General features: G+C 47.0%; 1 protein-coding gene across 2 annotated transcripts in view; it reads right to left on the bottom strand.

The window, feature by feature from the left end:
• The window catches only part of EIF2AK1 (eukaryotic translation initiation factor 2 alpha kinase 1), a 154220-nt gene that overhangs the window by 16548 nt on the left and 110170 nt on the right, over positions 1-27502 (bottom strand). For both annotated transcript variants that reach the window (XM_063934482.1, XM_063934483.1), the window contains exons 11-14: positions 4883-4989; positions 3762-3879; positions 2472-2551; positions 2054-2287 (exon numbers count right to left, since the gene is read on the bottom strand). In XM_063934482.1, the coding sequence (XP_063790552.1) occupies positions 2054-2287; positions 2472-2551; positions 3762-3879; positions 4883-4989 (539 nt within the window). The remainder of the gene's footprint in view (positions 1-2053; positions 2288-2471; positions 2552-3761; positions 3880-4882; positions 4990-27502) is intronic.

Consider the following 27502-nt stretch of genomic DNA (forward strand, 5'->3'; position numbering starts at 1 on the left):
TTTCCAGCAGTTGCCGTGGCCACCAGGTCCGATGGACCGACCCCAAATAACTCCTCTTCCTTTATACGGCAATACACCTTTGTGCCGTTTGGAATCTGCATCACCTGACCACTGTCGTGTCCATAACATCTTCTGGCAGATATGGACATCGCATTTACTCTTGATGCCAGAGTGCAAATATCCCTCTGTGCATCTCGCATATATAGAAATGCATCCTTTAAATGCTCTATAGTCAATAAAATACTGTCCCTGTCAAGGGTATCAATATTTTTAGTCAGGGAATCCGACCAAGCCACCCCAGCTCTGCACATCCAGGCTGAGGCGATCGCTGGTCGCAGTATAACACCAGTATGTGTGTATATACTTTTTATGATATTTTCCAGCCTCCTGTCAGCTGGTCCTTGAGGACGGCCCTATCTATAGACGGTACCGCCACTTGTTTTGATAAGCGTGTGAGCGCCTTATCCACCCTAAGGGGTGTTTCCCAACGCGCCCTAACTTCTGGCGGGAAAGGGTATACCGCCCATAATTTTCTATCGGGGGGAACCCACGCATCATCACACACTTTATTTAATTTATCTGATTCAGGAAAAACTACGGTAGTTTTTTCACATCCCACATAATACCCTCTTTTGTGGTACTTGTAGTATCAGAAATATGTAACACCTCCTTCATTGCCTTTAACGTGTGGCCCTAATAAGGAATACGTTTGTTTATTCACCGTCGACACTGGATTCAGTGTCCCTGTCTGTGTCTGTGTCGACCGACTAAAGTAAACGGGCGTTTTAAAACCCCTGACGGTGTTTTTGAGACGTCTGGACCGGTACTAATTGTTTGTCGGCCGTCTCATGTCGTCAACCGACCTTGCAGCGTGTTGACATTATCACGTAATTCCCTAAATAAGCCATCCATTCCGGTGTCGACTCCCTAGAGAGTGACATCACCATTACAGGCAATTGCTCCGCCTCCTCACCAACATCGTCCTCATACATGTCGACACACACGTACCGACACACAGCACACACACAGGGAATGCTCTGATAGAGGACAGGACCCACTAGCCCTTTGGAGAGACAGAGGGAGAGTTTACCAGCACACACCAAAAACGCTATAATTATATAGGGACAACCTTATATAAGTGTTTTCCCTTATAGCATCTTTTTTATATATTTCTAACGCCAAATTAGTGCCCCCCCTCTCTGTTTTAACCCTGTTTCTGTAGTGCAGTGCAGGGGAGAGCCTGGGAGCCTTCCCTCCAGCCTTTCTGTGAGGGAAAATGGCGCTGTGTGCTGAGGAGATAGGCCCCGCCCCTTTTTCGGCGGCCTCGTCTCCCGCTCTTAACGGATTCTGGCAGGGGTTAAATATCTCCATATAGCCTCCGGAGGCTATATGTGGAGGTATTTTTAGCCAAAATAGGTATTCATTTGCCTCCCAGGGCGCCCCCCTCCCAGCGCCCTGCACCCTCAGTGACTGCCGTGTGAAGTGTGTTGAGAGGAAAATGGCGCACAGCTGCAGTGCTGTGCGCTACCTTTAGAAGACTGAGGAGTCTTCTGCCGCCGATTCTGGACCTCTTCTTACTTCAGCATCTGCAAGGGGGCCGGCGGCAAGGCTCCGGTGACCATCCAGGCTGTACCTGTGATCGTCCCTCTGGAGCTGATGTCCAGTAGCCAAGAAGCCAATCCATCCTGCACGCAGGTGAGTTCACTTCTTCTCCCCTAAGTCCCTCGTTGCAGTGATCCTGTTGCCAGCAGGACTCACTGTAAAATAAAAAACCTAAGCTAAACTTTTCTAAGCAGCTCTTTAGGAGAGCCACCTAGATTGCACCCTTCTCGGCCGGGCACAAAAATCTAACTGGCTTGGAGGAGGGTCATAGGGGGAGGAGCCAGTGCACACCACCTGATCGGAAAGCTTTACTTTTGTGCCCTGTCTCCTGCGGAGCCGCTATTCCCCATGGTCCTTTCAGGAACCCCAGCATCCACTAGGACGATAGAGAAATATATATTTTAGAGCACGCCCGGAGTAAGTATGCTCCATATAAAGCCACAATACTCACATTTTCCCTTTGATGAAAGAGTTCACTTTTCAGCACTTGGTCAGCAGATGGTCGCATTGCACAGTCTGCACTGACCAGTAACTTAATGTATTTACTTTGCACCGGCCACTGAGTTTGGAAGATATCTGGGATAACCCCACTGCTTAGTGACATTAGAACCTCGTTCCTTTCCATCTCCGTCCAGAATGGGTGAAAGAGTTCCAGTAAGATTACACCAACACTGTACATATCAGACTGCAAAACAGACATGGAATTATCCTCATCATCATCTAAATATCTGTTTTCAAGTTCTGGTTTAAAATACTGGAAATTCATAACAAAACCAAATGTATGTCAACACTGTTTGAGAAATTATCACAGATGACTTTATATACCCAGATTTAAAAGGTAATAACATGGTTTGCAACAAAACAGATACCTTAAAATCATAGTGTGATCCTTGTAACTGTTCTTGTGCGGCATACAAACAGGTACCCACTCCGGAAGTGTGTGTTGAATCTACATATGAATATGATACATGTGTGTCAAACAACATTACAGACGTGCATATATTACCATAATACTGCAATAAAAATAAGTAGCACATTTTCATGGCAAAATGGTCAGTCACTGCGGATTTATTTCATTACAGGGCAACCTATTGCGTTACCTGGGTATAAACAAGGGTGACGTCATGAAAACACGGGACACTCAGGAAAGCAGAATTATGAGCTGTATATTATATTTTCCATAAATGTGTCCGTGTCAAATTTCAGCTATGTCCGATAGGTTTCCACATGTAGCCCCCATTACAAGATTAACATGGTGGAATGCGGTTTATTCATTTCAGCCTTTATATATGGGCACGACTGTGATCTTATAATAGGAGGTCTTTTTAAATTAGGTACAAAGAGCGTGAAACAGTATTTCAGCGGTGATCGCCAAACCTAACATATTTGAAGCACCATAAACAAAACATTCTGCTCTATTATTAATTACACCCTTTATAGCCAGTCTAGTTTACTTTGATAAACACATCATTTAGGAAAAATGTCACAGTCTCCAATATATACAATTAGGCCACCTACTCCATATTCCCATACATACTCTTAAATATTACACTCTTATAAAAAATATATAAGAGCATTATATACTGTAGTTTAGTACATTGGCCCTCATTCCGAGTTGTTCGCTCGCTAGCTGCTTTTAGCAGCATTGCAAACGCTAGGCCGCTGCCCTCTGGGAGTGTATCTTAGCATAGCAGAATAGCGAACGAAAGATTAGCAGAACTGCTACTAAATAATTCTTCGCAATGTAGGAGTAGGTCTGGAGCTACTCAAACTGCAATCACCTCAGTCCGTTTAGTTCCTGGTTTGACGTCACAAACACGCCCTGCGTTCGGCCAGCCACTCCCCCGTTTCTCCAGACACTCCCGCATTTTTCACTGACACGCCTGCGTTTTTTAGCACACATTCCCGGAAAACGCTCAGTTACCACCCAGAAACGCCCCTTTCCTGTCAATCATTCACCGATCAGCAGTGCGACTGAAAAGCGTCGCACGAACACCAGAAAATCTACTAAGTTTTGTGTTAAATAACTTAGCGCATGCGCTCTACGTACCATGTGCATTTAGCAACAAATCGCAGCATAGCAAAAATCGGCAACGAGCGAACAACTCGGAATTACCACCATTGTTTTAGGATTTTTTATGAGCTGTATACTAACTCACCATTGGTCCCATCTTTCTTTAACCAAGAGTCTGAATTCTGTAGAATATCACGACAGGCAAGTCCAAAATCCCCAATGCGTACATGGAGGTCTGGTCCTTGTAGGAAAATATTTCTTGGCTATAGAAAATAAAAATATGACTACTCAGGGCCTTATTCTGAGTCAGACGCAAGTGCGGACTACAGCAATACAGAATGAATACAATGTGATAACAGATTACTTAAAATCGTAAACTTGCCCTTACATTTATAAAAAATAAAATAAAAGGAGTGTTGGCTTTCCAGCTTATATCCTCCTGTCATCATTCAAGTTGCAGATTCACCTCTCCCTTCACTGCCCTGCGTTTCTGTCAGCTTATTAAGGGCTCAGTGTGTAATCACTGAAGCGGTATTCGTTAATCAATGCACACTAGAGATAAATGTATGAACGAGGTATTACTGAGAGGATAGTGGGGCCAATGCAGAGTTGAATGCAAGTCAGTTTTGTAGACACATTCTGCGTGTTTCAATACTGCGAGTGCTCCATAGCCAAGCGCCACATCTACGTGTGATTCAGAGTCATACGAGACATTTGCATCTTCATCTGTGGCTGAAAGGGCTACACAGGCTGGTAATGTGAAGTGTAGACAGGGCATTGCAGTCTATGCAAAGCTGTGTGTTTGCTATTATTATTGTTTATTTATATGGCACCACAAAGGATTCGCAGCACCAAACAAAATACATAAACAAGCTAGTTGTACGGCATGTCTGAGACTGCACTGGCCCTATCTGTACACTGTTTCATAGCCAGAATCGCGCACTTACACCATTCCAATCCCTTGCTGCAGGAGGATGTGTCTTATAGCTTGTTTATGTATTTTGTTTGGCGGCGCTGCAGAACCTTTGTGGCGACATATTATATATATATATATATATATATATATATATATATATATATACACATATATAAATATAAATATATATATTTAATAATAATAATAATAGCATACACACACACAGCTTGATCTGCATTTTCATCCATACATACAATGTGGGTCTAATTACGGCTGACTTGCGTTCTAGTCTGTACTACCCCAGTGTGAAAGTTCGTGGAAAACAGACTTCATTTAATTAAAAAGTTTACCTTTAGATCTCTATGAAGGACTCCCATTGAATGAATGTATCGTACTCCTTCCAAGAGCTGGTAGAATATGCCCAGTGCACATCGGACATCAACAAACTCAAAGCACCCTGTGAACAGGACATGAGCAATTAATGCCACACAGAGAGCGCTCACCAGCAATCCCAAATGGGTCTTTAATTTCTTACGATGGGACCACAAGGAAATGCAGCTAGTGAAGACCATAACCTAGTGTAATTACACCACAGTCGGACGCAGAGACGTACTACGTGTGTGCGTATTTTGCCGCGGTCACATCTGTGACTTTATGCTAATACCACGGCAAGCCCTGGAATAACTAGTGACAGGTTAAAAACATTTTCTATGGATTAAGGATAACCAGACTTGTGGCCAGGGGCCTTTTGCTGTATACAAGCCATACTTAATATAATATAAGGCTGTGAACACCGTGCTACAAATACGTTTATTTGAGATTTCCTCATAAAGCTTTAGGTTAGTCAGTCTGTAGCGGATTGGCACTATCTCAACGCAGTCTAAAGGACTAACATCTGAATTCTCATATATATTGGTTAATTAAGCAGCACAAATCTGTAAAGGAAAACAATAATCAAGCTTTTGACGCTTTATATATAATTTACAATGTCAACCATGATGCATTTTCTTGCCTATTAGTGATATTCAATTTGGCCCGGGGTGCCGGGTGATAAGTATCGGCCGGTGGGGGCTATTTAATTGGCCCCGATAAGCCGGCGCGTGCCGCGGCTTATCGGGGGTTTTGCTTCACCTGCAAAATGCCCGATAACAGCCCCGTTTTCAACCGAAAACGGGGCTGTTTCACCCGAAAACACACAGGTTTCACTGAACCTGTGTGTTTTCGGGTGTAAGAGGACTTGTTACCGGCCGAGCAAATTAAATAGCCCGACCGCAGCACCCGAAGAAACATCAGGGGTTTTTTACTCCCGATGTCTCTTCGGACCAAATTGAATATCCCCCTATGTATGTAATAAAAAAATATATAAAAAACATACGTTCATCTGGTATGCGTTATATAGTTCATATAGTATAGTTTCCCCTTTGGGCCCAGTTTGTTACAAAATACATGCACTGTGTTGTAAAAATAGAGTCATCTACATGTCAGTCAGGCATGGGCGTTCGCATAAGTGAGATGCGATCACATCTCACTGTGTGTGCTCGTGCAGTGAAGGCCCTGCGCGTGCGCAAAAACGAATAGTCATTATACGATTGCATCGCTGATGCAACGCATACTGAATCAGGCCCAGTGTACAGTAATAGGCAAATCCAGTGCTGGTGGCTGTTCAATCATAAAATATGTGGACAAACAGAAGCAAATCTTGTCCCTCACCACACAATGGAACTAAATGATTACTCAACAGTTTACATAATATAATATTTATTTCTAAACATCTCAATAAGGGGGCGTGGCCATGGCGGCAAGCGGGTAGGTCATGAGGTAGAAGAGCTCCCAGGAACCCATCCTGCTTAATGTATCCTGTGCCCGGCTCCCGCTGATATTTACACTCACCGGCGCTGCGCAGTGTCTGCTGCTACTGGAGGTGCTGCCTGCTGCTCTGCCCGTCCGCTGGATCGCCCGCTGACAGCTCCTGGTGGCTGGTCGGAGGGCGCCGCAGTCCCTCTTCACTTCCAGCACTGCCCTGCACAGAGCGTCTGGATCCTCTGACGCGGCTGGTGGCTGGAGTTTGTGTTGGCGGCCTGGGGAGGTAGCGGTGAGTGGAGAATTGAGTGTCCCCGCTGCTTCACTGCTCCCAGTGCCCGCCCCCTGGCTCCCTTGTGCTCTGTGAGAGGAGGAGGAGGGGGGGGGGGGCCCACTGGGAGAGCGGTGGCCATCTTTATCTCTCTAACAGTTTCCTACAGTGCACATAAGAGCAGTGCCTCCCTGCTCATTCACACAGTGCACACTCCACTTGTCACAGTTATAGTGCCTTTTCCACTGGATTTTGTTACCATCATGGTAAAGCTCCACCATCAGTCTGCAGCTGCCAAGCTGGAGAAGTTTGCAAGGCACAGTGCAGCTCAGGCTCCTGCACCTCATGCTGCTATCAGTACTCAGTCTGCTTCAGGTGACTCAGATATTTCGCAAGACTCTGCTCCTGTCGCCTCATCCCCACCGCAAGTGTCTCTACAGCAAGTGCTGGAGGCTATTGCTAACTCAGAACAGAGGTTATCTGATAAAATTGAAGAAGTACAGTGTGATGCATCTTTGCTACGACAAGATGTGCAACGTATTCGAGAGCGGGTTGGCATATTTGTACTATGGAAGACGCATACACTATTATATGCAATTGCCGGCGAATTGCGTAAATTTTTCGCCCGTTTTTTTAATTCGACACAATTCGACCGTCGAATTCCGGCAGGTGGGTGCCGGAATTCAACATATTCAATAACAAAAACGGATTCGACAGTCCCGCTGTCGAAAAACGGCCGATTTGACGGATTTTGATTAGATTTGTAAAAATGTTAAAAAAACGGGAAAAAACCCGAAAAAAAATTGTGTGGGGTCCCCCCTCCTAAGCATAACCAGCCTCGGGCTCTTTGAGCCGGTCCTGGTTCTAAAAATCCGGGGTAAAAACTGACATGGGATCCCCCGTATTTTTAAAACCAGCACCGGGCTCTGCTCCTGGTTCTGGTGCAAAAAATACGGGGGACAAAAAGTGTAGGGGTCCCCCGTATTTTTTACACCAGCATCGGGCTCCACTAGCTGGACAGATAATGCCACAGCCGGGGGTCACTTTTATACAGCGCCCTGCGGCCGTGGCATTAAATATCCAACTAGTCACCCCTGGCCGGGGTACCCTGGAGGAGTGGGGACCCCTTCAATCAAGGGGTCTCCCCCCCCAGCCACCCAAGGGCCAGGGGTGAAGCCCAAGGCTGTCCCCCCCCATCCAAAGACTGCGGATGGGGGGCTGATAGCCTTGAGTAAAATGAAAGAATATTGTTTTTTCCAGAAGAACTACAAGTCCCAGCAAGCCTCCCCCGCAAGCTGGTACTTGGAGAACCACAAGTACCAGCATGCGGGTGGAAAAACGGGCCCGCTGGTACCTGTAGTTCTACTGGGGAAAAAATACCCAAATAAAAACAGGAGGCACACACCGTGAAAGTAAAAGTTTATTTCATACATGCCGACACATACATACTTACCTATGTTGACCAGCCGACTGCCACGTCTGCAATGTCGCCGACGATCCGGGGTACCTGTGAATAAAATTATACTCCCCTCAATCCAGTGTCCTGTGATTTGTAATCCTCGTACTTGGCAAAACAAAAAAACGAATACCCGGACCACACGGACTGAAAGGGGTCCCATGTTTACACATGGGACCCCTTTCCACGAATGCAGAGACCCCCCCGTGACTGCTGTCACAGAAAGGTCCCTTCAGCCAATCAGGAAGCGCTACTTCGTGGCACTCACCTGATTGGCTCTGCGCGTCTGAGCTCAGACGCGCATTGCACAGCCCCCTCCATTACTTTCAATAGTGGGAACTTTGCGGTAAGCGGTGAGGTCACCCGCGGTCAGCGGCTGATCGCGGGTAACCCCACCGCTGACGCAAAGTTCCCACCATTGAAACTAATGAAGGGAGCTGTGCGATGTGCTGTCTGCCAGCTCAGACGCGCATACAGCCAATCAGGAGAGTGCCACGAAGTGGCGCTTCCTGATTGGCTGAAGGGACCTTTCTGTGACAGCAGTCACGGGGGGGGGTCTCTGCATTCGGGGAAAGGGGTCCCATGTGTAAACATGGGACCCCTTTCAGTCCGCCTGGTCCGGGTGTTCGTTGTTTTTTTTTTGCCAAGTACGTGGATTATAATAAAAGACCACAGGACACTGGATCAGGTGAGTATAATTTTATTTTCAGGTACACCGTAGATTCTACTTGGACAAGTGGACAGAGGTCGGCGTGTGAACATAGGTAAGTATGTGTGTGTCGACATGTGTGAAATAAAGTTTTACTCTCACGGTGTGCGTGTCCTGTTTTTATTTGGGTAATTTTTTTCCAGTAGAACTACTGGTACCAGGGTGCCCGTTTCCCCCCCCGCATGCTGGTACTTGTGGTTCTCCAAGTACCCGCTTGCGGGGGAGGCTTGCTGGGACTTGTAGTACTACTGGAAAAAAACAATATTCTTTCATTTTAAAAAGGCTATCAGCCCCCCATCCGCAGCCCTTGGATGGGGGGGGGACAGCCTCGGGCTTCACCCCTGACCCTTGGGTGGCTGGAGGGGGGGACCCCTTGATTGAAGGGGTCCCCACTCCTCCAGGGTACCCCGGCCAGGGGTGACTAGTTGCGTATTTAATGCCACGGCCGCAGGGCGCTGTATAAAAGTGACCCCCGGCTGTGGCATTATCTACCCAGCTAGTGGAGCCCGATGCTGGTGTAAAAAATACGGGGGACCCCTACGCTTTTTGTCCCCCGTATTTTTTGCACCAGCACCAGGCGCAGAGCCCGGTGCTGGTTTTAAAATTACGGGGGATCCCATGTCAGTTTTTTCCCCGGATGTTTAGAACCAGAACCTGCTTGAAGAGCCCGAGGCTGGTTATGCTTAGGAGGGGGGACCCCACGCATTTTTTTTTCTGATTTTTACCATTCCATTAAAAAAAAATATATATATATATATATATTTTTAAAAATATATAAATAATACTTGTGCCTCCAAAATAGACAAACCAAGTACCTAATCCCTTCTAATATAAATAGATATGCTATTACCAATTACAAAAATACAAAAAAAAACATGTTTTTAAAATTTTTTAGTAGATTCCGCCAGCAAAGTGTGGCGGATTGAAAATTACGAATTTACTGTCTAAAAGCACTGTTGTCGAATTTACAATCTTCAATTGAATATACTTTTGTCGAATTGCCGCATTTTTACCACTGCAGAAATGTCGAATTTGACAAATGTCGAATTTCAAAAAGTCGAATTTTGAAAGTCCGTTTTTTTGACGAAAAGTACTGAATTGCATTGTCGAATTTATTTTTTTTGCGAAAATGTCCCGTTTTTCGACATTTTTGGGAATTCGACCGCAATTGCATATACCCCATAGCCCGCTCAAATCTAATTTTTCTTTTATATCTCAACAAGTTTTTAATAAGCACTATAAGCTTCAAGATATGGAGGGGCGTTTACGCAGGAATAACGTGAGTTTTGTTGGTCTACCAGAGAAGGAGGAAGGTTCCTCTCCAGAAGCCTTTCTAGAATCCTGGCTACTTGAAATGTATGGAAAAGCCTCCTTTACCCCTCACTTTGCTGTTTAAAGGGCCCATAGGATTCCAACTCGTCCTTTGCCACCTGGCGCACTCCCTCGCACCTTTATTGCGAATTTACAAAGACCGAGCTACTGTTCTCAGACTAAGCCGCACTAATGGTCCCCTAACAAGAAATGGGGTGCAGATTTCCTCCTTCCCAGAATTTACGGTTAACATCCAGAAAAACAGAGCTCAGTTTGTTTCTGTCAAGTGCAGGCTTCGTGTATTACTGTTCTGTGTTTCTCCTTACGGCTGTGGCCGTTATACGTTATACTTCACATACAGCTTCTTAATGATTGTCACCATTTACAGTATGAGGTATATGATGCTCTGTTTCATATTTGATGCTCTCTTTTTTATTATGGTACTGTTTAGGCATTGAGCTTTCCTCACATATGTCAGGGAACCGGGCATTTCTTCAACATTCGCTTACTGTTCCCGGTGAGCTCTCTTGCATTGGTGGTTATACTTATTCATTGTCTCTACATGTTTTATGGTTAGCTGGTAGTTTGTTTTCAGAGTTTAGTTCAGGATACAAGTATGCCATTGTTGGGGGAGGTATACAGGGTGGGGGGGGGGGGGTTAGGGGTATATTTTCATGTTTGTATTTTTTTATTTTTTTTCATACTTTCGTACTACTGATTGGTATTTTTGGTGTGTACAGCTATTGGATATTATAAAATGGGGGTGCTCTGGTGGGGTTGATGCCCACTGCCACTTACTTACAGCTGAGGTGTTAACTTTTGGACCCTATACTATACTGGATATTTTCTGTCCCCATTCGCACTATGTGGCACTATATGTTTATAGTACTGGTAAACTACTACTGTGTCCTTTGCAGCCACATTATGGTTCCATACTGTCCGTTATGGACGATTATAGTTTGTTCTATTGTTTTTCTCATGGCTATATTGTTATTGCTGTTGCTCGGCTACTATGGGAGACCTGTACATTACTATCCTCAGAAATATTTTTTGCCTCCTTGCCTTATGCCTGATTTGAAATTTCTGGCTTGGACTGTCCGTGGCATTAATGATAAAGTTAAACGCTCTTTAGTTTTAAAAATTATTAAGAAGTATGACCCGGACATTGCATGCCTTAGCGAGACCCATTTGGAAGGTAATAGACTATTGTCACTCCGTAGACCTTGGGTCGGTTGGGCCTATCACGCCTCACATTCTTCCTTTTCCAGAGGGGTCTCGGTTTTGATAAAGAAAACTGTTCAATTTGAATTACTCTTAGTTAATACTGACCCTTATGGTAGATATGTTTTTACTGACTGCAAACTATGCTCACAACCTTTTTTTATTTTAGCAGTTTACATTCCTCCTTCTTTTACTTACAAAGTTCTGCAAAGAGCTACTACCTTTCTTGCCTCCTCTCTTCACACCCCTGTTATTTGTTTAGGGGATTTAAACAATACTTTGGATGTTTTCTTGGATAAAAGGGCTCCCCCTGTCCCTATGCCCAGTGGCGGCCATACAAAATTTGCTGATTATGTTGGTAGTTTGGGATGGGTGGATGCTTGGAGGAACAGTCATCCCACACGCAAACAGTTTTCCTGTTTTTCTAAGACGCATGGCTCCTTCTCCAGAATCGACCTGGCCCTAGTGTTCCCTTCCCTTTTGCCCAAGCTATCTGATGTTCACTATGAGGCGAGGGGAATCTCTGACCACTGCCCTCTGCTTTTGTCGCTAGATGTTGAGTGCCAGAGGGGACAGTCTTATTGGAAGTTGCACCCTTCTTGGTTGTCCCAATTGGGCACTGACCTTGCTTTAGAGAAACAGTGGGAGGATTACTTTGCTATTAATTATGGGTCTGCTCCTGTCACTGTACTGTGGGATTCCTTTAAGGCCTATATGCGGGGTACGTTCATTAAACGAATTGCCGCCCTTAAACTATCCCATAGGAAAACTGAGCAAGAATTAGAGAGTCTGCTTTTCGGACTCTAGAGTTGCAATTCCTAAAAGATGGCTTGCCTACTACCAAAACCCGTTGGATGTTAGCCCAATCTGAGTGGTTAGCTCACCTCTCGTACAAAAACTCTCGGTCCCTTATGTTCCGTTCTAATAATGGTATGCGGTCAAGATCCCGCCGGACGGAATCCCGGCGGTCGAAATACCGACACCGGAATCCCGACCGGCACAATCCCGACATATTCTCCCTCCGTGGGTGTCCACGACACCCATAGAGGGAGAATAAAAGTGTGCCGAACGTAGCGAGGCACCGTGCCCGCAAGGGGCTGCGTTCCGCTCGCCACCCCTGTCGGGATTGTGCTGGTCGGGATTCCGGTGTCGGTATTTCGACCGCCGGGATTCCGTCCAGCGGGATTTCGTACTGATCCCCTAATAATATACATATATATGCAAGCGGATAGACCCGGTAGCCTGCTAGCTCACTTACTACACTACGATCACCCTGGGACCGCGGTTAGGCGGATCGTTGGCCCTGCCGGTATTGCCGTCATCACAACACCAGATATTGCGCAGACTTTTAAGCTATTTTATACTGATGTTTATGAGACCCGCTTAACATGTTAAGATCAAGAATTGTCTCACTACTTATCGGCCATTGCTTTCTCTAAACTCTCCTCTGAGGCCTGTACCTTTCTTGAGACCTGTGGATGAGGTAGTAGCGGCAATACATTCCTTCCCGAGTGGTAAAGACCCATTGAGCTATACAAACAACACACTAACACTCTCGCTCAGATGTTACACAAACTATTCCTACATCTTTATGCAGAAAATGTACTCCCTCCTTCTATGTCCGAGGCCATTATAATAGTGATACCGAAGCCCGGAAAGGACCCCAGGTCTTTGGACTTCTATAGGCCTATTTCTCTGACGTCCTAGTGGATGCTGGGGACTCCGTCAGGACCATGGGGAATAGCGGCTCCGCAGGAGACAGGGCACAAAATTTAAAAGTTTGACCACTAGGTGGTGTGCACTGGCTCCTCCCCCTATGACCCTCCTCCAAGCCTCAGTTAGGTTTTTGTGCCCGTCCGAGCAGGGTGCAATCTAGGTGGCTCTCATAAAGAGCTGCTTAGAGTAAAAGTTTTGATAGTTTTCTTATTTTCAGTGAGTCCTGCTGGCAACAGGCTCACTGCAACGAGGGACTTAGGGGAGAAGAAGTGAACTCACCTGCGTGCAGGATGGATTTGCTTCTTAGGCTACTGGACACTAGCTCCAGAGGGACGATCACAGGTACAGCCTGGATGGGTCACCGGAGCCGCGCCGCCGACCCCCTTGCAGATGCCGAAGTAAGAAGAGGTCCAGAAACCGGCGGCTGAAGGCTTTTCAGTCTTCATGAGGTAGCGCACAGCACTGCAGCTGTGCGCCATTGCGCTCAGGCACACTTCACACCAGCGGTCACTGAGGGTGCAGGGCGCTGGGGGGGGGGCGCCCTGGGCAGCAATGTTAATACCTTTCTGGCTAAAAAGAATACATCACATATAGTCCCTGAGGCTATATGGATGTATTTCACCCCTGCCAGGTCTCAGAAAAACCGGGAGAAGAGCCCGCCGGAATTGGGGGCGGGGCCTATCTCCTCAGCACACAGCGCCATTTTCCTACACAGCTCCGCTGCTAGGAAGGCTCCCAGGCTCTCCCCTGCACTGCACTACAGAAACAGGGTAAAAAACAGAGAGGGGGGGCATTTTTTGGCGATATTATATATATTTAAGCAGCTATAAGGAAACAACACTTATATAAGGTTGTTCCTATATAATTATAGCGCTTTGGTGTGTGCTGGCAAACTCTCCCTCTGTCTCCCCAAAGGGCTAGTGGGGTCCTGTCTTCTATCAGAGCATTCCCTGTGTGTCTGCTGTGTGTCGGTACGTGTGTGTCGACATGTATGAGGACGATGTTGGTGTGGAGGCGGAGCAATTGCCGGTAATGGTGATGTCACCCCCTAGGGAGTCGACACCGGAATGGATGGCTTTGTTTATGGAATTACGTGATAATGTCAGCACGCTGCAAAAGTCGGTTGACGAAATGAGACGGCCGGCAAACCAGTTAGTACCTGTACAGGCGTCTCAAACACCGTCAGGGGCTGTAAAACGCCCTTTGCCTCAGTCGGTCGACACAGACCCAGACACGGACACCGAATCTAGTGTCGACGGTGAAGAAACGAACGTATTTTCCAGTAGGGCCACACGTTATATGATCACGGCAATGAAGGAGGCTTTGCATATCTCTGATACTGCAAGTACCACAAAAAGGGGTATTATGTGGGGTGTAAAAAAACTACCTGTAGTTTTTCCTGAATCAGAGGAATTGAATGACGTGTGTGATGAAGCGTGGGTTACCCCTGATAAAAAACTGCTAATTTCAAAGAAGTTATTGGCGTTATACCCTTTCCCGCCAGAGGTTAGGGCGCGCTGGGAAACACCCCCTAGGGTGGACAAGGCGCTCACACGTTTATCCAAACAAGTGGCGTTACCGTCTCCTGATACGGCCGCCCTCAAGGATCCAGCTGATAGGAGGCTGGAAAATACTCTAAAAAGTGTATACACACATACTGGTGTTATACTGCGACCAGCAATCGCCTCAGCCTGGATGTGCAGTGCTGGGGTGGCTTGGTCGGATTCCCCGACTGAAAATATTGATACCCTGGATAGGGACAGTATTTTATTGACTATAGAGCAATTAAAGGATGCATTCCTTTATATGCGAGATGCACAGAGGGATATCTGCACTCTGGCATCAAGAGTAAGTGCGATGTCCATATCTGCCAGAAGAAGTCTATGGACACGACAGTGGTCAGGCGATGCGGATTCCAAACGGCATATGGAAGTATTGCCGTATAAAGGGGAGGAATTATTTGGGGTCGGTCTATCGGATTTGGTAGCCACGGCAACAGCCAGGAAGTCCACCTTTTTACCTCAAGTCCCCTCCCAGCAGAAAAAGACGCAGTCTTTTCAGCCACAGTCCTTTCGTTCCTATAAGAACAAGCGAGCAAAAGGACATTCATATTTGCCCCGAGGCAAAGGAAAGGGTAAGAGACTGCAGCAAGCAGCCCCTTCCCAGGAGCAGAAGTCCTCCCCGGCTTCTGCAAAGGCCTCAGCATGACGCTGGGACCTTACAAGCGGACTCAGGGGCGGTGGGGGGTCGCCTCAAGAATTTCAGCGCACAGTGGGCTCACTCGCAGGTGGACCCCTGGATCCTGCAGGTAGTATCTCAGGGTTACAGGTTGGAATTCGAGAAGTCTCCCCCTCGCCGGTTCCTAAAGTCTGCTTTGCCAACGTCTCCCTCCGACAGGGCGACGGTATTGGAAGCCATTCACAAGCTGTATTCTCAGCAGGTGATAGTCAAAGTACCCCTTCTACAACAGGGAAAGGGGTATTACTCCACGCTATTTGTGGTACCGAAGCCGGACGGCTCGGTAAGACCTATTCTAAATCTGAAATCTCTGAACCTGTACATACAAAAATTCAAGTTCAAGATGGAGTCACTCAGAGCAGTGATAGCGAATCTGGAAGAAGGGGATTTTATGGTGTCCTTGGACATCAAGGATGCTTACCTTCATGTCCCAATTTGCCCTTCACACCAAGGGTACCTCAGGTTCGTGGTACAAAACTGTCATTATCAGTTTCAGACGCTGCCGTTTGGATTGTCCACGGCACCCCGGGTCTTTACCAAGGTAATGGCCGAAATGATGATACTTCTTTGAAGAAAAGGCGTATTAATTATCCCTTACTTGGACGATCTCCTGATAAGGGCAAGATCCAGAGAACAGCTGGAGGTCGGAGTAGCACTAACCCAAGTAGTGCTCCAACAGCACGGGTGGATTCTGAATTTTCCAAAATCCCAACTGATCCCGACGACACGTCTGCTGTTCCTAGGGATGATTCTGGACACTGTTCAGAAAAAGGTATTTCTTCCGGAGGAGAAAGCCTGGGAGTTATCCGAACTCGTCAGGAACCTCCTAAAACCAGGGAAAGTGTCTGTGCATCAATGCACAAGAGTCCTGGGAAAAATGGTGGCTTCTTACGAAGCGATTCCATTCGGCAGATTCCATGCACGAATTTTTCAGTGGGATCTGCTGGACAAATGGTCCGGATCGCATCTGCAGATGCATCAGCGGATAAAATTGTCGACAAGGACAAGGGTGTCTCTGCTATGGTGGTTGCAGAGTGCTCATCTGTTAGAGGGCCGCAGATTCGGCATACAGAACTGGGTCCTAGTGACCACGGATGCCAGCCTGAGAGGCTGGGGAGCGGTCACACAGGGAAGAAACTTCCAGGGCGTGTGGTCAAGCCTGGAAACGTCTCTTCACATAAATATACTGGAACTAAGAGCAATCTACAATGCTCTAAGCCTGGCAAAACCTCTGCTTCAGGGTCAGCCGGTGTTGATCCAGTCGGACAACATCACGGCAGTCGCCCACGTAAACAGACAGGGCGGCATAAGAAGCAGGAGGGCAATGGCAGAAGCTGCAAGGATTCTTCGCTGGGCGGAAAATCATGTGATAGCACTGTCAGCAGTGTTCATCCCCGGAGTGGACAACTGGGAAGCAGACTTCCTCAGCAGACACGATCTTCACCCGGGAGAGTGGGGACTTCATCCAGAAGTCTTCCACATGATTGTGGTCCATTGGGAACGACCAATGGTGGACATGATGGCGTCCCGCCTCAATAAAAAACTGGACAGGTATTGCGCCAGGTCAAGAGACCCTCAGGCAATAGCTGTGGACGCTCTGGTAACACCATGGGTGTACCAGTCAGTGTATGTGTTCCCTCCTCTGCCTCTCATACCCAAGGTACTGAGAATTATACGGCAAAGGGGAGTAAGAACGATACTAGTGGCTCCGGACTGGCCAAGAAGGACTTGGTACCCGGAACTTCAGGAGATGCTCACGGAAGATCCGTGGCCTCTACCTCTAAGAAGGGATCTGCTTCAGCAGGGACCGTGTCTATTCCAAGACTTACCGCGGCTGCGTTTGACGGCATGGCGGTTGAACGCCGGATCCTAAGGGAAAAAGGCATTCCGGAAGAGGTCATCCCTACCCTGGTCAAAGCCAGGAAGGAGGTGACTGCACAACATTATCACCGCATTTGGAGAAAATATGTTGCGTGGTGTGAGGCCAGGAAGGCCCCGACGGAGGAATTTCAACTGGGTCGATTCCTACATTTCCTGCAAACAGGATTATCTATGGGCCTCAAATTAGGGGCCATTAAGGTTCAAATTTCGGCCCTGTCGATTTTCTTCCAGAAAGAATTGGCTTCAGTTCCTGAAGTCCAGACTTTTGTAAAAGGAGTACTGCATATACAGCCCCCGGTTGTGCCCCCAGTGGCACCGTGGGATCTCAATGTAGTTTTGGATTTTCTCAAATCCCATTGGTTTGAGCCACTCAAATCGGTGGATTTGAAATATCTTACATGGAAAGTAACCATGCTACTGGCCCTGGCTTCAGCCAGGAGAGTGTCAGAATTGGCGGCTTTATCGTATAAAAGCCCATATTTGATTTTCCATTCGGACAGGGCAGAATTGAGGACGCGTCCTCATTTTCTGCCTAAGGTGGTATCAGCATTTCACCTGAACCAGCCTATTGTGGTGCCTGCGGCTACTAGCGATTTGGAGGATTCCAAGTTACTGGACGATGTCAGAGCATTGAAAATATATATTTCAAGGACGGCTGGAGTCAGAAAATCTGACTCGCTGTTTATACTGTATGCACCCAACAAGCTGGGTGCTCCTGCTTCTAAGCAGACGATTGCTCGTTGGATTTGTAGCACAATTCAACTGGCACATTCTGTGGCAGGCCTGCCACAGCCTAAATCTGTCAATGCCCACTCCACAAGGAAGGTGGGCTCATCTTGGGCGGCTGCCCGAGGGGTCTCGGCATTACAACTCTGCCGAGCAGCTACGTGGTCAGGGGAGAACACGTTTGTAAAATTCTACAAATTTGATACCCTGGCTAAGGAGGACCTGGAGTTCTCTCATTCGGTGCTGCAGAGTCATCCGCACTCTCCCGCCCGTTTGGGAGCTTTGGTATAATCCCCATGGTCCTGACGGAGTCCCCAGCATCCACTAGGACGTCAGAGAAAATAAGAATTTACTCACCGGTAATTCTATTCTCGTAGTCCGTAGTGGATGCTGGGCGCCCATCCCAAGTGCGGATTGTCTGCAATACTTGTACATAGTTATTGTTGCAAAAAAATCGGGTTGTTTATTGTTGTAAGCCATCTTTTCAGAGGCTCCTACGTTTATCATACTGTTAACTGGGTTCAGATCACAAGTTGTACGGTGTGATTGGTGTGGCTGGTATGAGTCTTACCCGGGATTCAAATTCCTTCCTTATTGTGTACGCTCGTCCGGGCACAGTATCCTAACTGAGGCTTGGAGGAGGGTCATAGGGGGAGGAGCCAGTGCACACCACCTAGTGGTCAAACTTTTAAATTTTGTGCCCTGTCTCCTGCGGAGCCGCTATTCCCCATGGTCCTGACGGAGTCCCCAGCATCCACTACGGACTACGAGAAATAGAATTACCGGTGAGTAAATTCTTATTTTCTCTTATCCCTACCGATGCCAAGATCCTGGCAAAAGTCCTAGCTATCAGGCTCAATGCTGTTTTTAAAACTATTATCCACCCGGACCAGTCTGGCTATATGCCTGGCATGTCCACTTCTGTCAATTTACGCCGCTTTAACATTGTTCTTCAAGCCCCACATGACCCTTCTGCTTCGGTTGTTGTTTCCTTAGATGCGGCCAAAGCTTTTGACAGTGTGGAGTGGCGTTACCTATGGGAGGTTATGCATAACATGAGTTTCGTCCCGAATTACATACGCTGGACTAAATTGCTTTATCAACAGCCTAGTGCCAGGATCTCGGTGAATGGGTATATTTCTTCCTCTTATTCTCTATCTTGTGGTACTCTTCAGGGTTGTCCTCTCTCTCCTGCGCGGTTCTCTATTGCCATTGAGCCTGTGGCGTGCATCATCCGGTCACACCCTGGTATAATAGGGATAAGTACTGTCATTAGATCCAACAAAGTTTCCCTTTATGCGGATGACCTGTTATTGTTTTTGCAGGATTACGCAGTGTCTATGCCTGTACTCCTACAGGTGATAGAGGAATTTGGTGGCTTTTCTGGCCTTCGTATTAATTGGGTGAAGTCGTTTATAATGCCAGTGATTGGCCCTCCCCCTGCTGTCCCTAAAATTCCCCTACCTCTCTGTTGGACTACCCAATTTAAATATCTAGGCGTCCAAATAACAAATGACCCATCTGACTTCATTCCGTTAAACTTAGATCCGGTAATGCAGCTCGCAAATCCAGGTCTTGGTATAGACTCCCACTGACGGTGACAGGCAGGGTCAACCTTATTAAAACGTTGTTATTGCCCAAGATTCTCTACATTCTTTTACAGTCTCCAGTTTATATCTTTCCTGTACTTTTTAGGAAATTAAACAGTGTCCTGTCTTCTTTAATTTGGGCTAATAGGCGACTTAGAATTCAGTTCAATACTCTCACTAGAACTAGCACGGCTAGCGCTCCCAAATTTGCAATTGTGTTATTATGCCGCTCGTACACATGAGAACTTGGCTGCAGGACACAGATGTGTACTCCTTGCATAATGTATTTATCCACTGTTATTACCCTGGCCATGCAGATACTGCTAAGTGGTAATATCTCTAAGTTTTCTCCTCCCATTGTTTTTCAGGCGGTCAAGATTTGGCAGGCACTATGGGTGTTAACTAAATACTCCCCTCTGGTACTCTCCCTGGCTCCCTGAACTTCAGTCCTTAGACGGGCATCCAGTGTGATCTCCTAAGTCTGTCATATCACTATCCCAATTATATTGTGAGGGCACGCTGAAATCCTTTCAGCACTTGAAAGACGAGTTTAATTTACCCAACTCCTATTTTTATAATTTCCTCCAATTTAGGCATTAATTGCAGGCACGATTTGGGGATGCACCACCTACTCTCCTTCCATATCCTATTAAGTCCTTTATCATCAACCTGGGTCAAACCAAAGACATCTCGATTGCCTACTTACACCTCCTTGCTTCATTTCATGCTGACCCGCTCTCTAGACTTTGTGAGAGGTGGGAGGGGGATCTGGGTCCCATTGAGGAAGAGTGGGATCGTATTCTGGAATACCCACTCATTGTTACACGGTCTATTAAATTCCAGCAGATTCAGTTTTTCATATTTCATAGGTCTTATATGACCCCGGTTAGGTTGGATAAGATGGGGAATAGGAGTTCTGGTATTTGCCTTAAGTGTGCTACTGCTACTGGCACTTTTTGGCATCTCCTTTGGGAGTGCCCGTCCATACAGGCGTTTTGATTTCAGGTCCGTTCAGTTCTGGAGAATACTGGTATACCTATGTGTGTGCTTACTCCAAGACTCTGTGTTTTGGGCATAGGGGGTTCTGATTCACTATCTAGATGGGAGGTGTTATACACTCACAACATGTGTGCTTTGGCCAAGGTGTGCATTGCATGAATGTGGATGGCTCATACAATCCCTACCTTCCCCATTTTCAAGGCACTAGTTAATGATTCTATTTCTAAAGAGTGTTATGTTTACATGCAAAATAATGCAAGTCACAAATTGGAAAAAATATGGTCCCCCTGGCTAGGGTCTGTTTATTCCTCCCCCGATCTCTCCATATAACACTACTGTGCCTTTTATCAGGTTCCTTTGTACTTCTCTCTACTGTACAACTGGTCTGCAGGTTATGTGATTAATGCTTTGCTAATTATACGCACCAGTGTCTGTCTCTGCTGATCTCCTTGTTCTCTTAGCTGTGCCCTGTTAGGGTCTCCTGCCCTGTGCTGCCACGTCGTCATGGCAACCGGGAGACAAGTGCTAGCGGAGTAACCTGAGCGCAGCGGATACTCCGGTTCGGGTCTTTTGCTGTGCAGTGGTTACAGGCATGGGATCCGGTGCTGGTTTTTGTGCTCACAGTCTGTGAGGTCTGAGGGGGGCGTGGACAGCACCTGCTTTATAAGGCCTCTTCTCAGGTTAAGCAGATGCTGCTGAATCTTTGTTGGTTAGTCAGTTCCTGAAAGTTAGCCAGTACTGTGTAGCTTTGTATTTTGTTGTTGCTTACTGCAAATAGGCCTGGGCATTTGGTACTACACTCTGTCAATCCAGACCTAGCAGTAAGACTGGAGTCAGTCGTTTAGCCTGCTGAGGTTCTTTTGCTATTCTGTGAACCCAGCAGGTTTGTGGCTGTACTTTCAGACCTGCCTGCATAATCCTCTCTCACTGTGCAGGGCGTCCATGTGTCAGTTTAGTGGCAGTAAGCTGAACCTGGGCCCTGCAAGTGAGAATTAGGATTGTGGAGACTCTCCTTGTGTCTATTATTCCATCTCTGACCAAGGAGTTTACTGCCACACCCGTTGGTACCCTTTAGGGTTTTGCTGTTGCCCTTAGCAACAGCATTTCGGGTTCTCTACGTATTAAAACACAACATCTTGCTTTTTCCATCTGAGCATTTCTAATACTAGGGAGACACCCAGTTTCTTAGCCTCTGGGCTTCTCTGTTCACTCTGTGTTGGTTTTGTTACCCTATCACCTTCTGTGTACGTTATGTCATATTTCCCAGTCTGTCTGTGAGTTCATTTGTTTTGCATCCCTCTCTGTTCAGACACCAGTACATTCCTGCAGGCACTGGTGTGTATAACAGTTCAAACACCAGTACATTCCTGCAGGCACTGGTGTGCATAACATGCCCCCCCTTATTATGTTTTATTTTCTTTTTTGTTTGTATTCCATCTGTTGTACTAGTACAGCGGTTAGTTTAGTTGTTCACTTTAATAAAAATGTGTATTGATTGTTGACACATTCAACTACAGGATTTCCAATACATTTACTTATTGAGTTGCAAAATTGGGAATACTTTGTACAGATATGTATTTTTCTTATATACTGGATAGCAAATTCTCAGATCTGTGATTGTACTTTCATTTATTACCTGTACTTTGGTACCTGCAGTTCCTATAATCTGTAACTGTCATCTTTCTTCTACGAATAAAAATCTACTTTATATATATATATATATATATATATATATATATATATATATAAAAAATAAGATTTTACTCACCGATAAATCTATTTCTCCTAGTCCGTAGTGGATGCTGGGGACTCCGTCAGGACCATGGGGGATAGCGGCTCCGCAGGAGACAGGGCACAAAAAGTAAAAGCTTTTGGACCTAGGTGGTGTGCACTGGCTCCTCCCCCTATGACCCTCCTCCAAGCCTCAGTTAGGATACTGTGCCCGGACGAGCGTACACAATAAGGAAGGATTTTGAATCCCGGGTAAGACTCATACCAGCCACACCAATCACACCGTACAACTTGTGATCTGAACCCAGTTAACAGTATGATAACAGAGGAGCCTCTGAAAAGATGGCTCACTACAACAAAAACCCGATTTTGTTAACAATAACTATGTACAAGTATTGCAGACAATCCGCACTTGGGATGGGCGCCCAGCATCCACTACGGACTACGAGAAATAGATTTATCGGTGAGTAAAATCTTATTTTCTCTAACGTCCTAAGTGGATGCTGGGGACTCCGTCAGGACCATGGGGATTATACCAAAGCTCCCAAACGGGCGGGAGAGTGCGGATGACTCTGCAGCACCGAATGAGAGAACTCCAGGTCCTCCTCAGCCAGGGTATCAAATTTGTAGAATTTAGCAAACGTGTTTGCCCCTGACCAAGTAGCTGCTCGGCAAAGTTGTAAAGCCGAGACCCCTCGGGCAGCGGCCCAAGATGAGCCCACTTTCCTTGTGGAATGGGCTTTTACAGATTTTGGCTGTGGCAGGCCTGAAACAGAATGTGCAAGCTGAATTGTACTACAAATCCAACGCGCAATAGTCTGCTTAGAAGCAGGAGCACCCAGCTTGTTGGGTGCATACAGGATAAACAGCGAGTCAGATTTCCTGACTCCAGCCGTCCTGGAAACATATATTTTCAGGGCCCTGACTACATCCAGCAACTTGGAGTCCTCCAAGTCCCTAGTAGCCGCAGGCACCACAATAGGTTGGTTTAGGTGAAACGCTGAAACCACCTTAGGAAGAAATTGAGGACGAGTCCTCAATTCTGCTCTATCCGAATGAAATATCAGGTAAGGGCTTTTATAGGATAAAGCCGCCAATTCAGATACTCGCCTGGCAGAAGCCAGGGCCAACAACATTACCACTTTCCATGTGAGATATTTTAATTCCACCGTGGCAAGTGGCTCAAACCAATGTGATTTTAGGAATCCCAAAACTACATTGAGATCCCAAGGTGCCACTGGGGGCACAAAGGGAGGCTGTATATGCAGTACCCCTTTTACAAAAGTCTGAACTTCAGGAAATGAAGCCAATTCTCTCTGAAAGAAAATCGACAAGGCCGAAATTTGAACCTTAATGGACCCTAACTTTAGGCCCATGGACAGTCCTGTTTGCAGGAAATGTAGGAAACGACCTAGTTGAAATTCCTCTGTCGGGGCCTTCTTGGTCTCGCACCACGCAACATATTTTCGCCAAATACGGTGATAATGCTGTGCGGTTACATCCTTCCTAGCTTTAATCAGGGTAGGAATAACTTCATCTGGAATGCCTTTGTCCTTCAGAATCCGGCGTTCAACCGCCATGCCGTCAAACGCAGCCGCGGTAAGTCTTGGAACAGACAGGGTCCCTGCTGAAGCAGGTCCCTTCTTAGCGGCAGAGGCCACGGGTCCTCTGTGAGCATCTCTTGAAGTTCCGGGTACCAAGTCCTTCTTGGCCAATCCGGAGCCACTAGTATAGTTCTTACTCCTCTCCGTCTTATAATTCTCAGTACCTTGGGTAAGAGAGGCAGAGGAGGGAACACATACACCGACTGGAACACCCAAGGTGTTACCAGAGCGTCCACAGCTATTGCCTGCGGGTCTCTTGACCTGGCGCAATACCTGTCTAGTTTTTTGTTGAGGCGTGACGCCATCATGTCCACCTTTGGTTTTTCCCAACGGTTCACAATCATGAGGAAGACTTCCGGATGAAGTCCCCACTCTCCCGGGTGTAGGTCGTGTCTGCTGAGGAAGTCTGCTTCCCAGTTGTCCACTCCCGGAATGAACACTGCTGACAGTGCTATCACATGATTTTCCGCCCATTGCAGAATCCTTGCAGCTTCTGTCATTGCCCTCCTGCTTCTTGTGCCGCCCTGCCTGTTTATGTGGGCGACTGCTGTGATGTTGTCCGACTGGATCAACACCGGCTGACCCTGAAGCAGAGGCTTTGCTAGGCTTAGAGCATTGTAAATTGCCCTTAGTTCCAGTATATTTATGTGAAGTGAAGTCCCCAGGCTTGACCACACTCCCTGGAAGTTTCTTCCTTGTGTGACTGCTCCCCAGCCTCTCAGGCTGGCATCCGTGGTCACCAGGATCCAGTCCTGAATGCCGAATCTGCGGCCCTCTAGGAGATGAGCACTTTGCAGCCACCACAGAAGAGATACCCTTGTCCTTGGAGACAGGGTTATTTTCTGATGCATCTGAAGATGCGATCCGGACCATTTGTCCAGCAGATCCCACTGAAAAATTCTTGCGTGGAATCTGCCGAATGGAATCGCTTCGTAAGAAGCCACCATTTTTCCCAGGACCCTTGTGCATTGATGCACTGACACCTTTCCTGGTTTTAGGAGGTTCCTGACTAGCTCGGATAACTCCCTGGCTTTCTCCTCCGGGAGAAACACCTTTTTCTGGACTGTGTCCAGAATCATCCCTAGGGACAGCAGACGTGTCGTCGGAATCAGCTGCGATTTTGGAATATTTAAAATCCACCCGTGCTGTTGTAGTACTTCTTGAGATAGTGCTACTCCGACTTCTAACTGTTCTCTGGACCTTGCCCTTATTAGGAGATCGTCCAAGTAAGGGATAATTAATACGCCTTTTCTTCGAAGAAGAATCATCATTTCGGCCATTACCTTGGTAAAGACCCGGGGTGCCGTGGACAATCCAAACGGCAGCGTCTGAAACTGATAATGACCGTTCTGTATTACGAACCTGAGATACCCTTGGTGTGAAGGGCAAATCGGGACATGGAGATAGGCATCCTTGATGTCCAGAGACACCATATAGTCCCCTTCTTCCAGGTTCGCTATCACTGCTCTGAGTGATTCCATCTTGAATTTGAACCTTTTGATATAAGTGTTCAAAGATTTTAGATTTAAAATCGGTCTCACCGAACCGTCTGGTTTCGGTACCACAAACAGTGTGGAGTAATATCCCTTCCCTTGTTGTAGGAGGGGTACTTTTATTATCACCTGTTGGGAGTACAGCTTGTGAATGGCTCCCAATACCGCCTCCCTGTCGGAGGGAGCTATTGGTAAAGCAGACTTCAGGAACCGGCGAGGGGGAGACGTCTCGAATTCCAATTTGTACCCCTGAGATACTACTTGCAGGATCCAGGGGTTCACTTGCGAGTGAGCCCACTGCGCGCTGAAATTTCTGAGACGACCTCCCACCGTACCTGAGTCTGCTTGTAAGGACCCAGCGTCATGCTGAGGACTTGGCAGAAGCGGAAGAGGGCTTCTGTTCTTGGGAAGAAGCTGTCTGCTGCAGTCTTTTTCCCCTTCCTCTACCCCGGGGCAGATATGACTGTCCTTTTGTCCGCTTGCCTTTATGGGAATGAAAGGACTGATGCTGAAAAGACGGTGTCTTTTTCTGTTGAGAGGTGACTTGAGGTAAAAATGTGGATTTCCCAGCCGTTGCCGTGGTTACCAGGTCTGATAGACCGACCCCAAATAACTCCTCCCCTTTATACGGCAATACCTCCATGTGCCGTTTTGAATCCGCATCACCTGACCACTGTCGCGTCCATAACCCTCTTCTGGCAGAAATGGACAGCGCACTTACTCTTGATGCCAGAGTGCAAATATCTCTCTGTGCATCTCGCATATATAAAAATGCATCTTTTAATTGCTCAATAGTCAATAAAATACTGTCCCTATCCAGGGTATCAATATTCTCAGTCAGGGAGTCCGACCACGTCACCCCAGCACTGCACACCCAGGCTGAGGCGATTGCTGGTCGCAGTATAACACCAGTATGTGTGTATATACTTTTAAGGATATTTTCCAGCCTCCTATCTGCTGGCTCCTTAAGGGCGGCCGTTTCTGGAGACGGTAACGCCACTTGTTTTGATAAGCGTGTGAGCGCCTTATCTACCCTAGGGGGTGTTTCCCAACGAGTCCTAACCTCTGGTGGGAAGGGATATAGTGCCAATAATTTTTTAGAAATTAGCAGTTTTTTGTCGGGGGTAACCCACGCTTCATCACACACTTCATTCAATTCCTCTGATTCAGGAAAAACTACGGGTAGTTTTTTCACACCCCACATAATACCCCTTTTCGTGGTACTTGCAGTATCAGAGATGTGCAAAACCTCCTTCATTGCCGTGATCATGTAACGTGTGGCCCTACTGGAAAATACGTTTGTTTCTTCACCTTCGACACTGGAGTCAGTGTCTGTGTCTGGGTCCGTGTCGACCCACTGAGGTAACGGGCGTTTTATAGCCCCTGACGGTGTTTGAGACGCCTGGACAGGCACTAACTGAGCTGCCGGCTGTCTCATGTCGTCAACAGTTTTTTGTAACGTGCCGACACTGTCACGTAATTCCTTAATTACGGCCATCCATTCAGGTGTCGACTCCCTAGGGGGTGACATCACCATTATAGGCAATTGCTCCGCCTCCACATCATTTTCCTCCTCATATATGTCGACACACACGTACCGACACCCAGCACACACACAGGGAATGCTCTGATAGAGGACAGGACCCCACTTAGCCCCTTGGGGAGACAGAGGGAGAGTTTGCCAGCACACACCAGAGCGCTATATATGTATAGGGACAACCTTACAATAAGTGTCTATCCCTTATAGCTGCTTATATCTGTTATTTTGCCAAATAAGTGCCCCCCTCTCTTTTTTACCCTGTTTCTGTAGTGCAGGATGCAGGGGAGATTCTGGGAGCCTTCCTACCAGCGGAGCTGTGTGGGAAAAATGGCGCTGTGTGCTGAGGAGATAGGCCCCGCCCCCTTCTCGGCGGGCTCTTCTCCCGCTTTTTTCTGGAAAACTGGCAGGGGTTAAATACATCCATATAGCCCAGGAGCTATATGTGATGTATTTTTTGCCAAATAAGGTAAATTCATTGCTTCCCAGGGCGCCCCCCCCCAGCGCCCTGCACCCTCAGTGACCGAAGTGTGAAGTGTGCTGAGAGCAATGGCGCACAGCTGCAGTGCTGTGCGCTACCTTATGAAGACAGGAAAGTCTTCTGCCGCCGATTTATGGACCTCTTCTTGCTTCAGCATCTGTAAGGGGGCCGGCGGCGCGGCTCCGGGACCCATCCATGGCTGGGCCT

The sequence above is a fragment of the Pseudophryne corroboree genome, chromosome 7 (genome assembly GCF_028390025.1).
Source record: "Pseudophryne corroboree isolate aPseCor3 chromosome 7, aPseCor3.hap2, whole genome shotgun sequence".
Lineage (NCBI taxonomy): Eukaryota > Metazoa > Chordata > Amphibia > Anura > Myobatrachidae > Pseudophryne > Pseudophryne corroboree.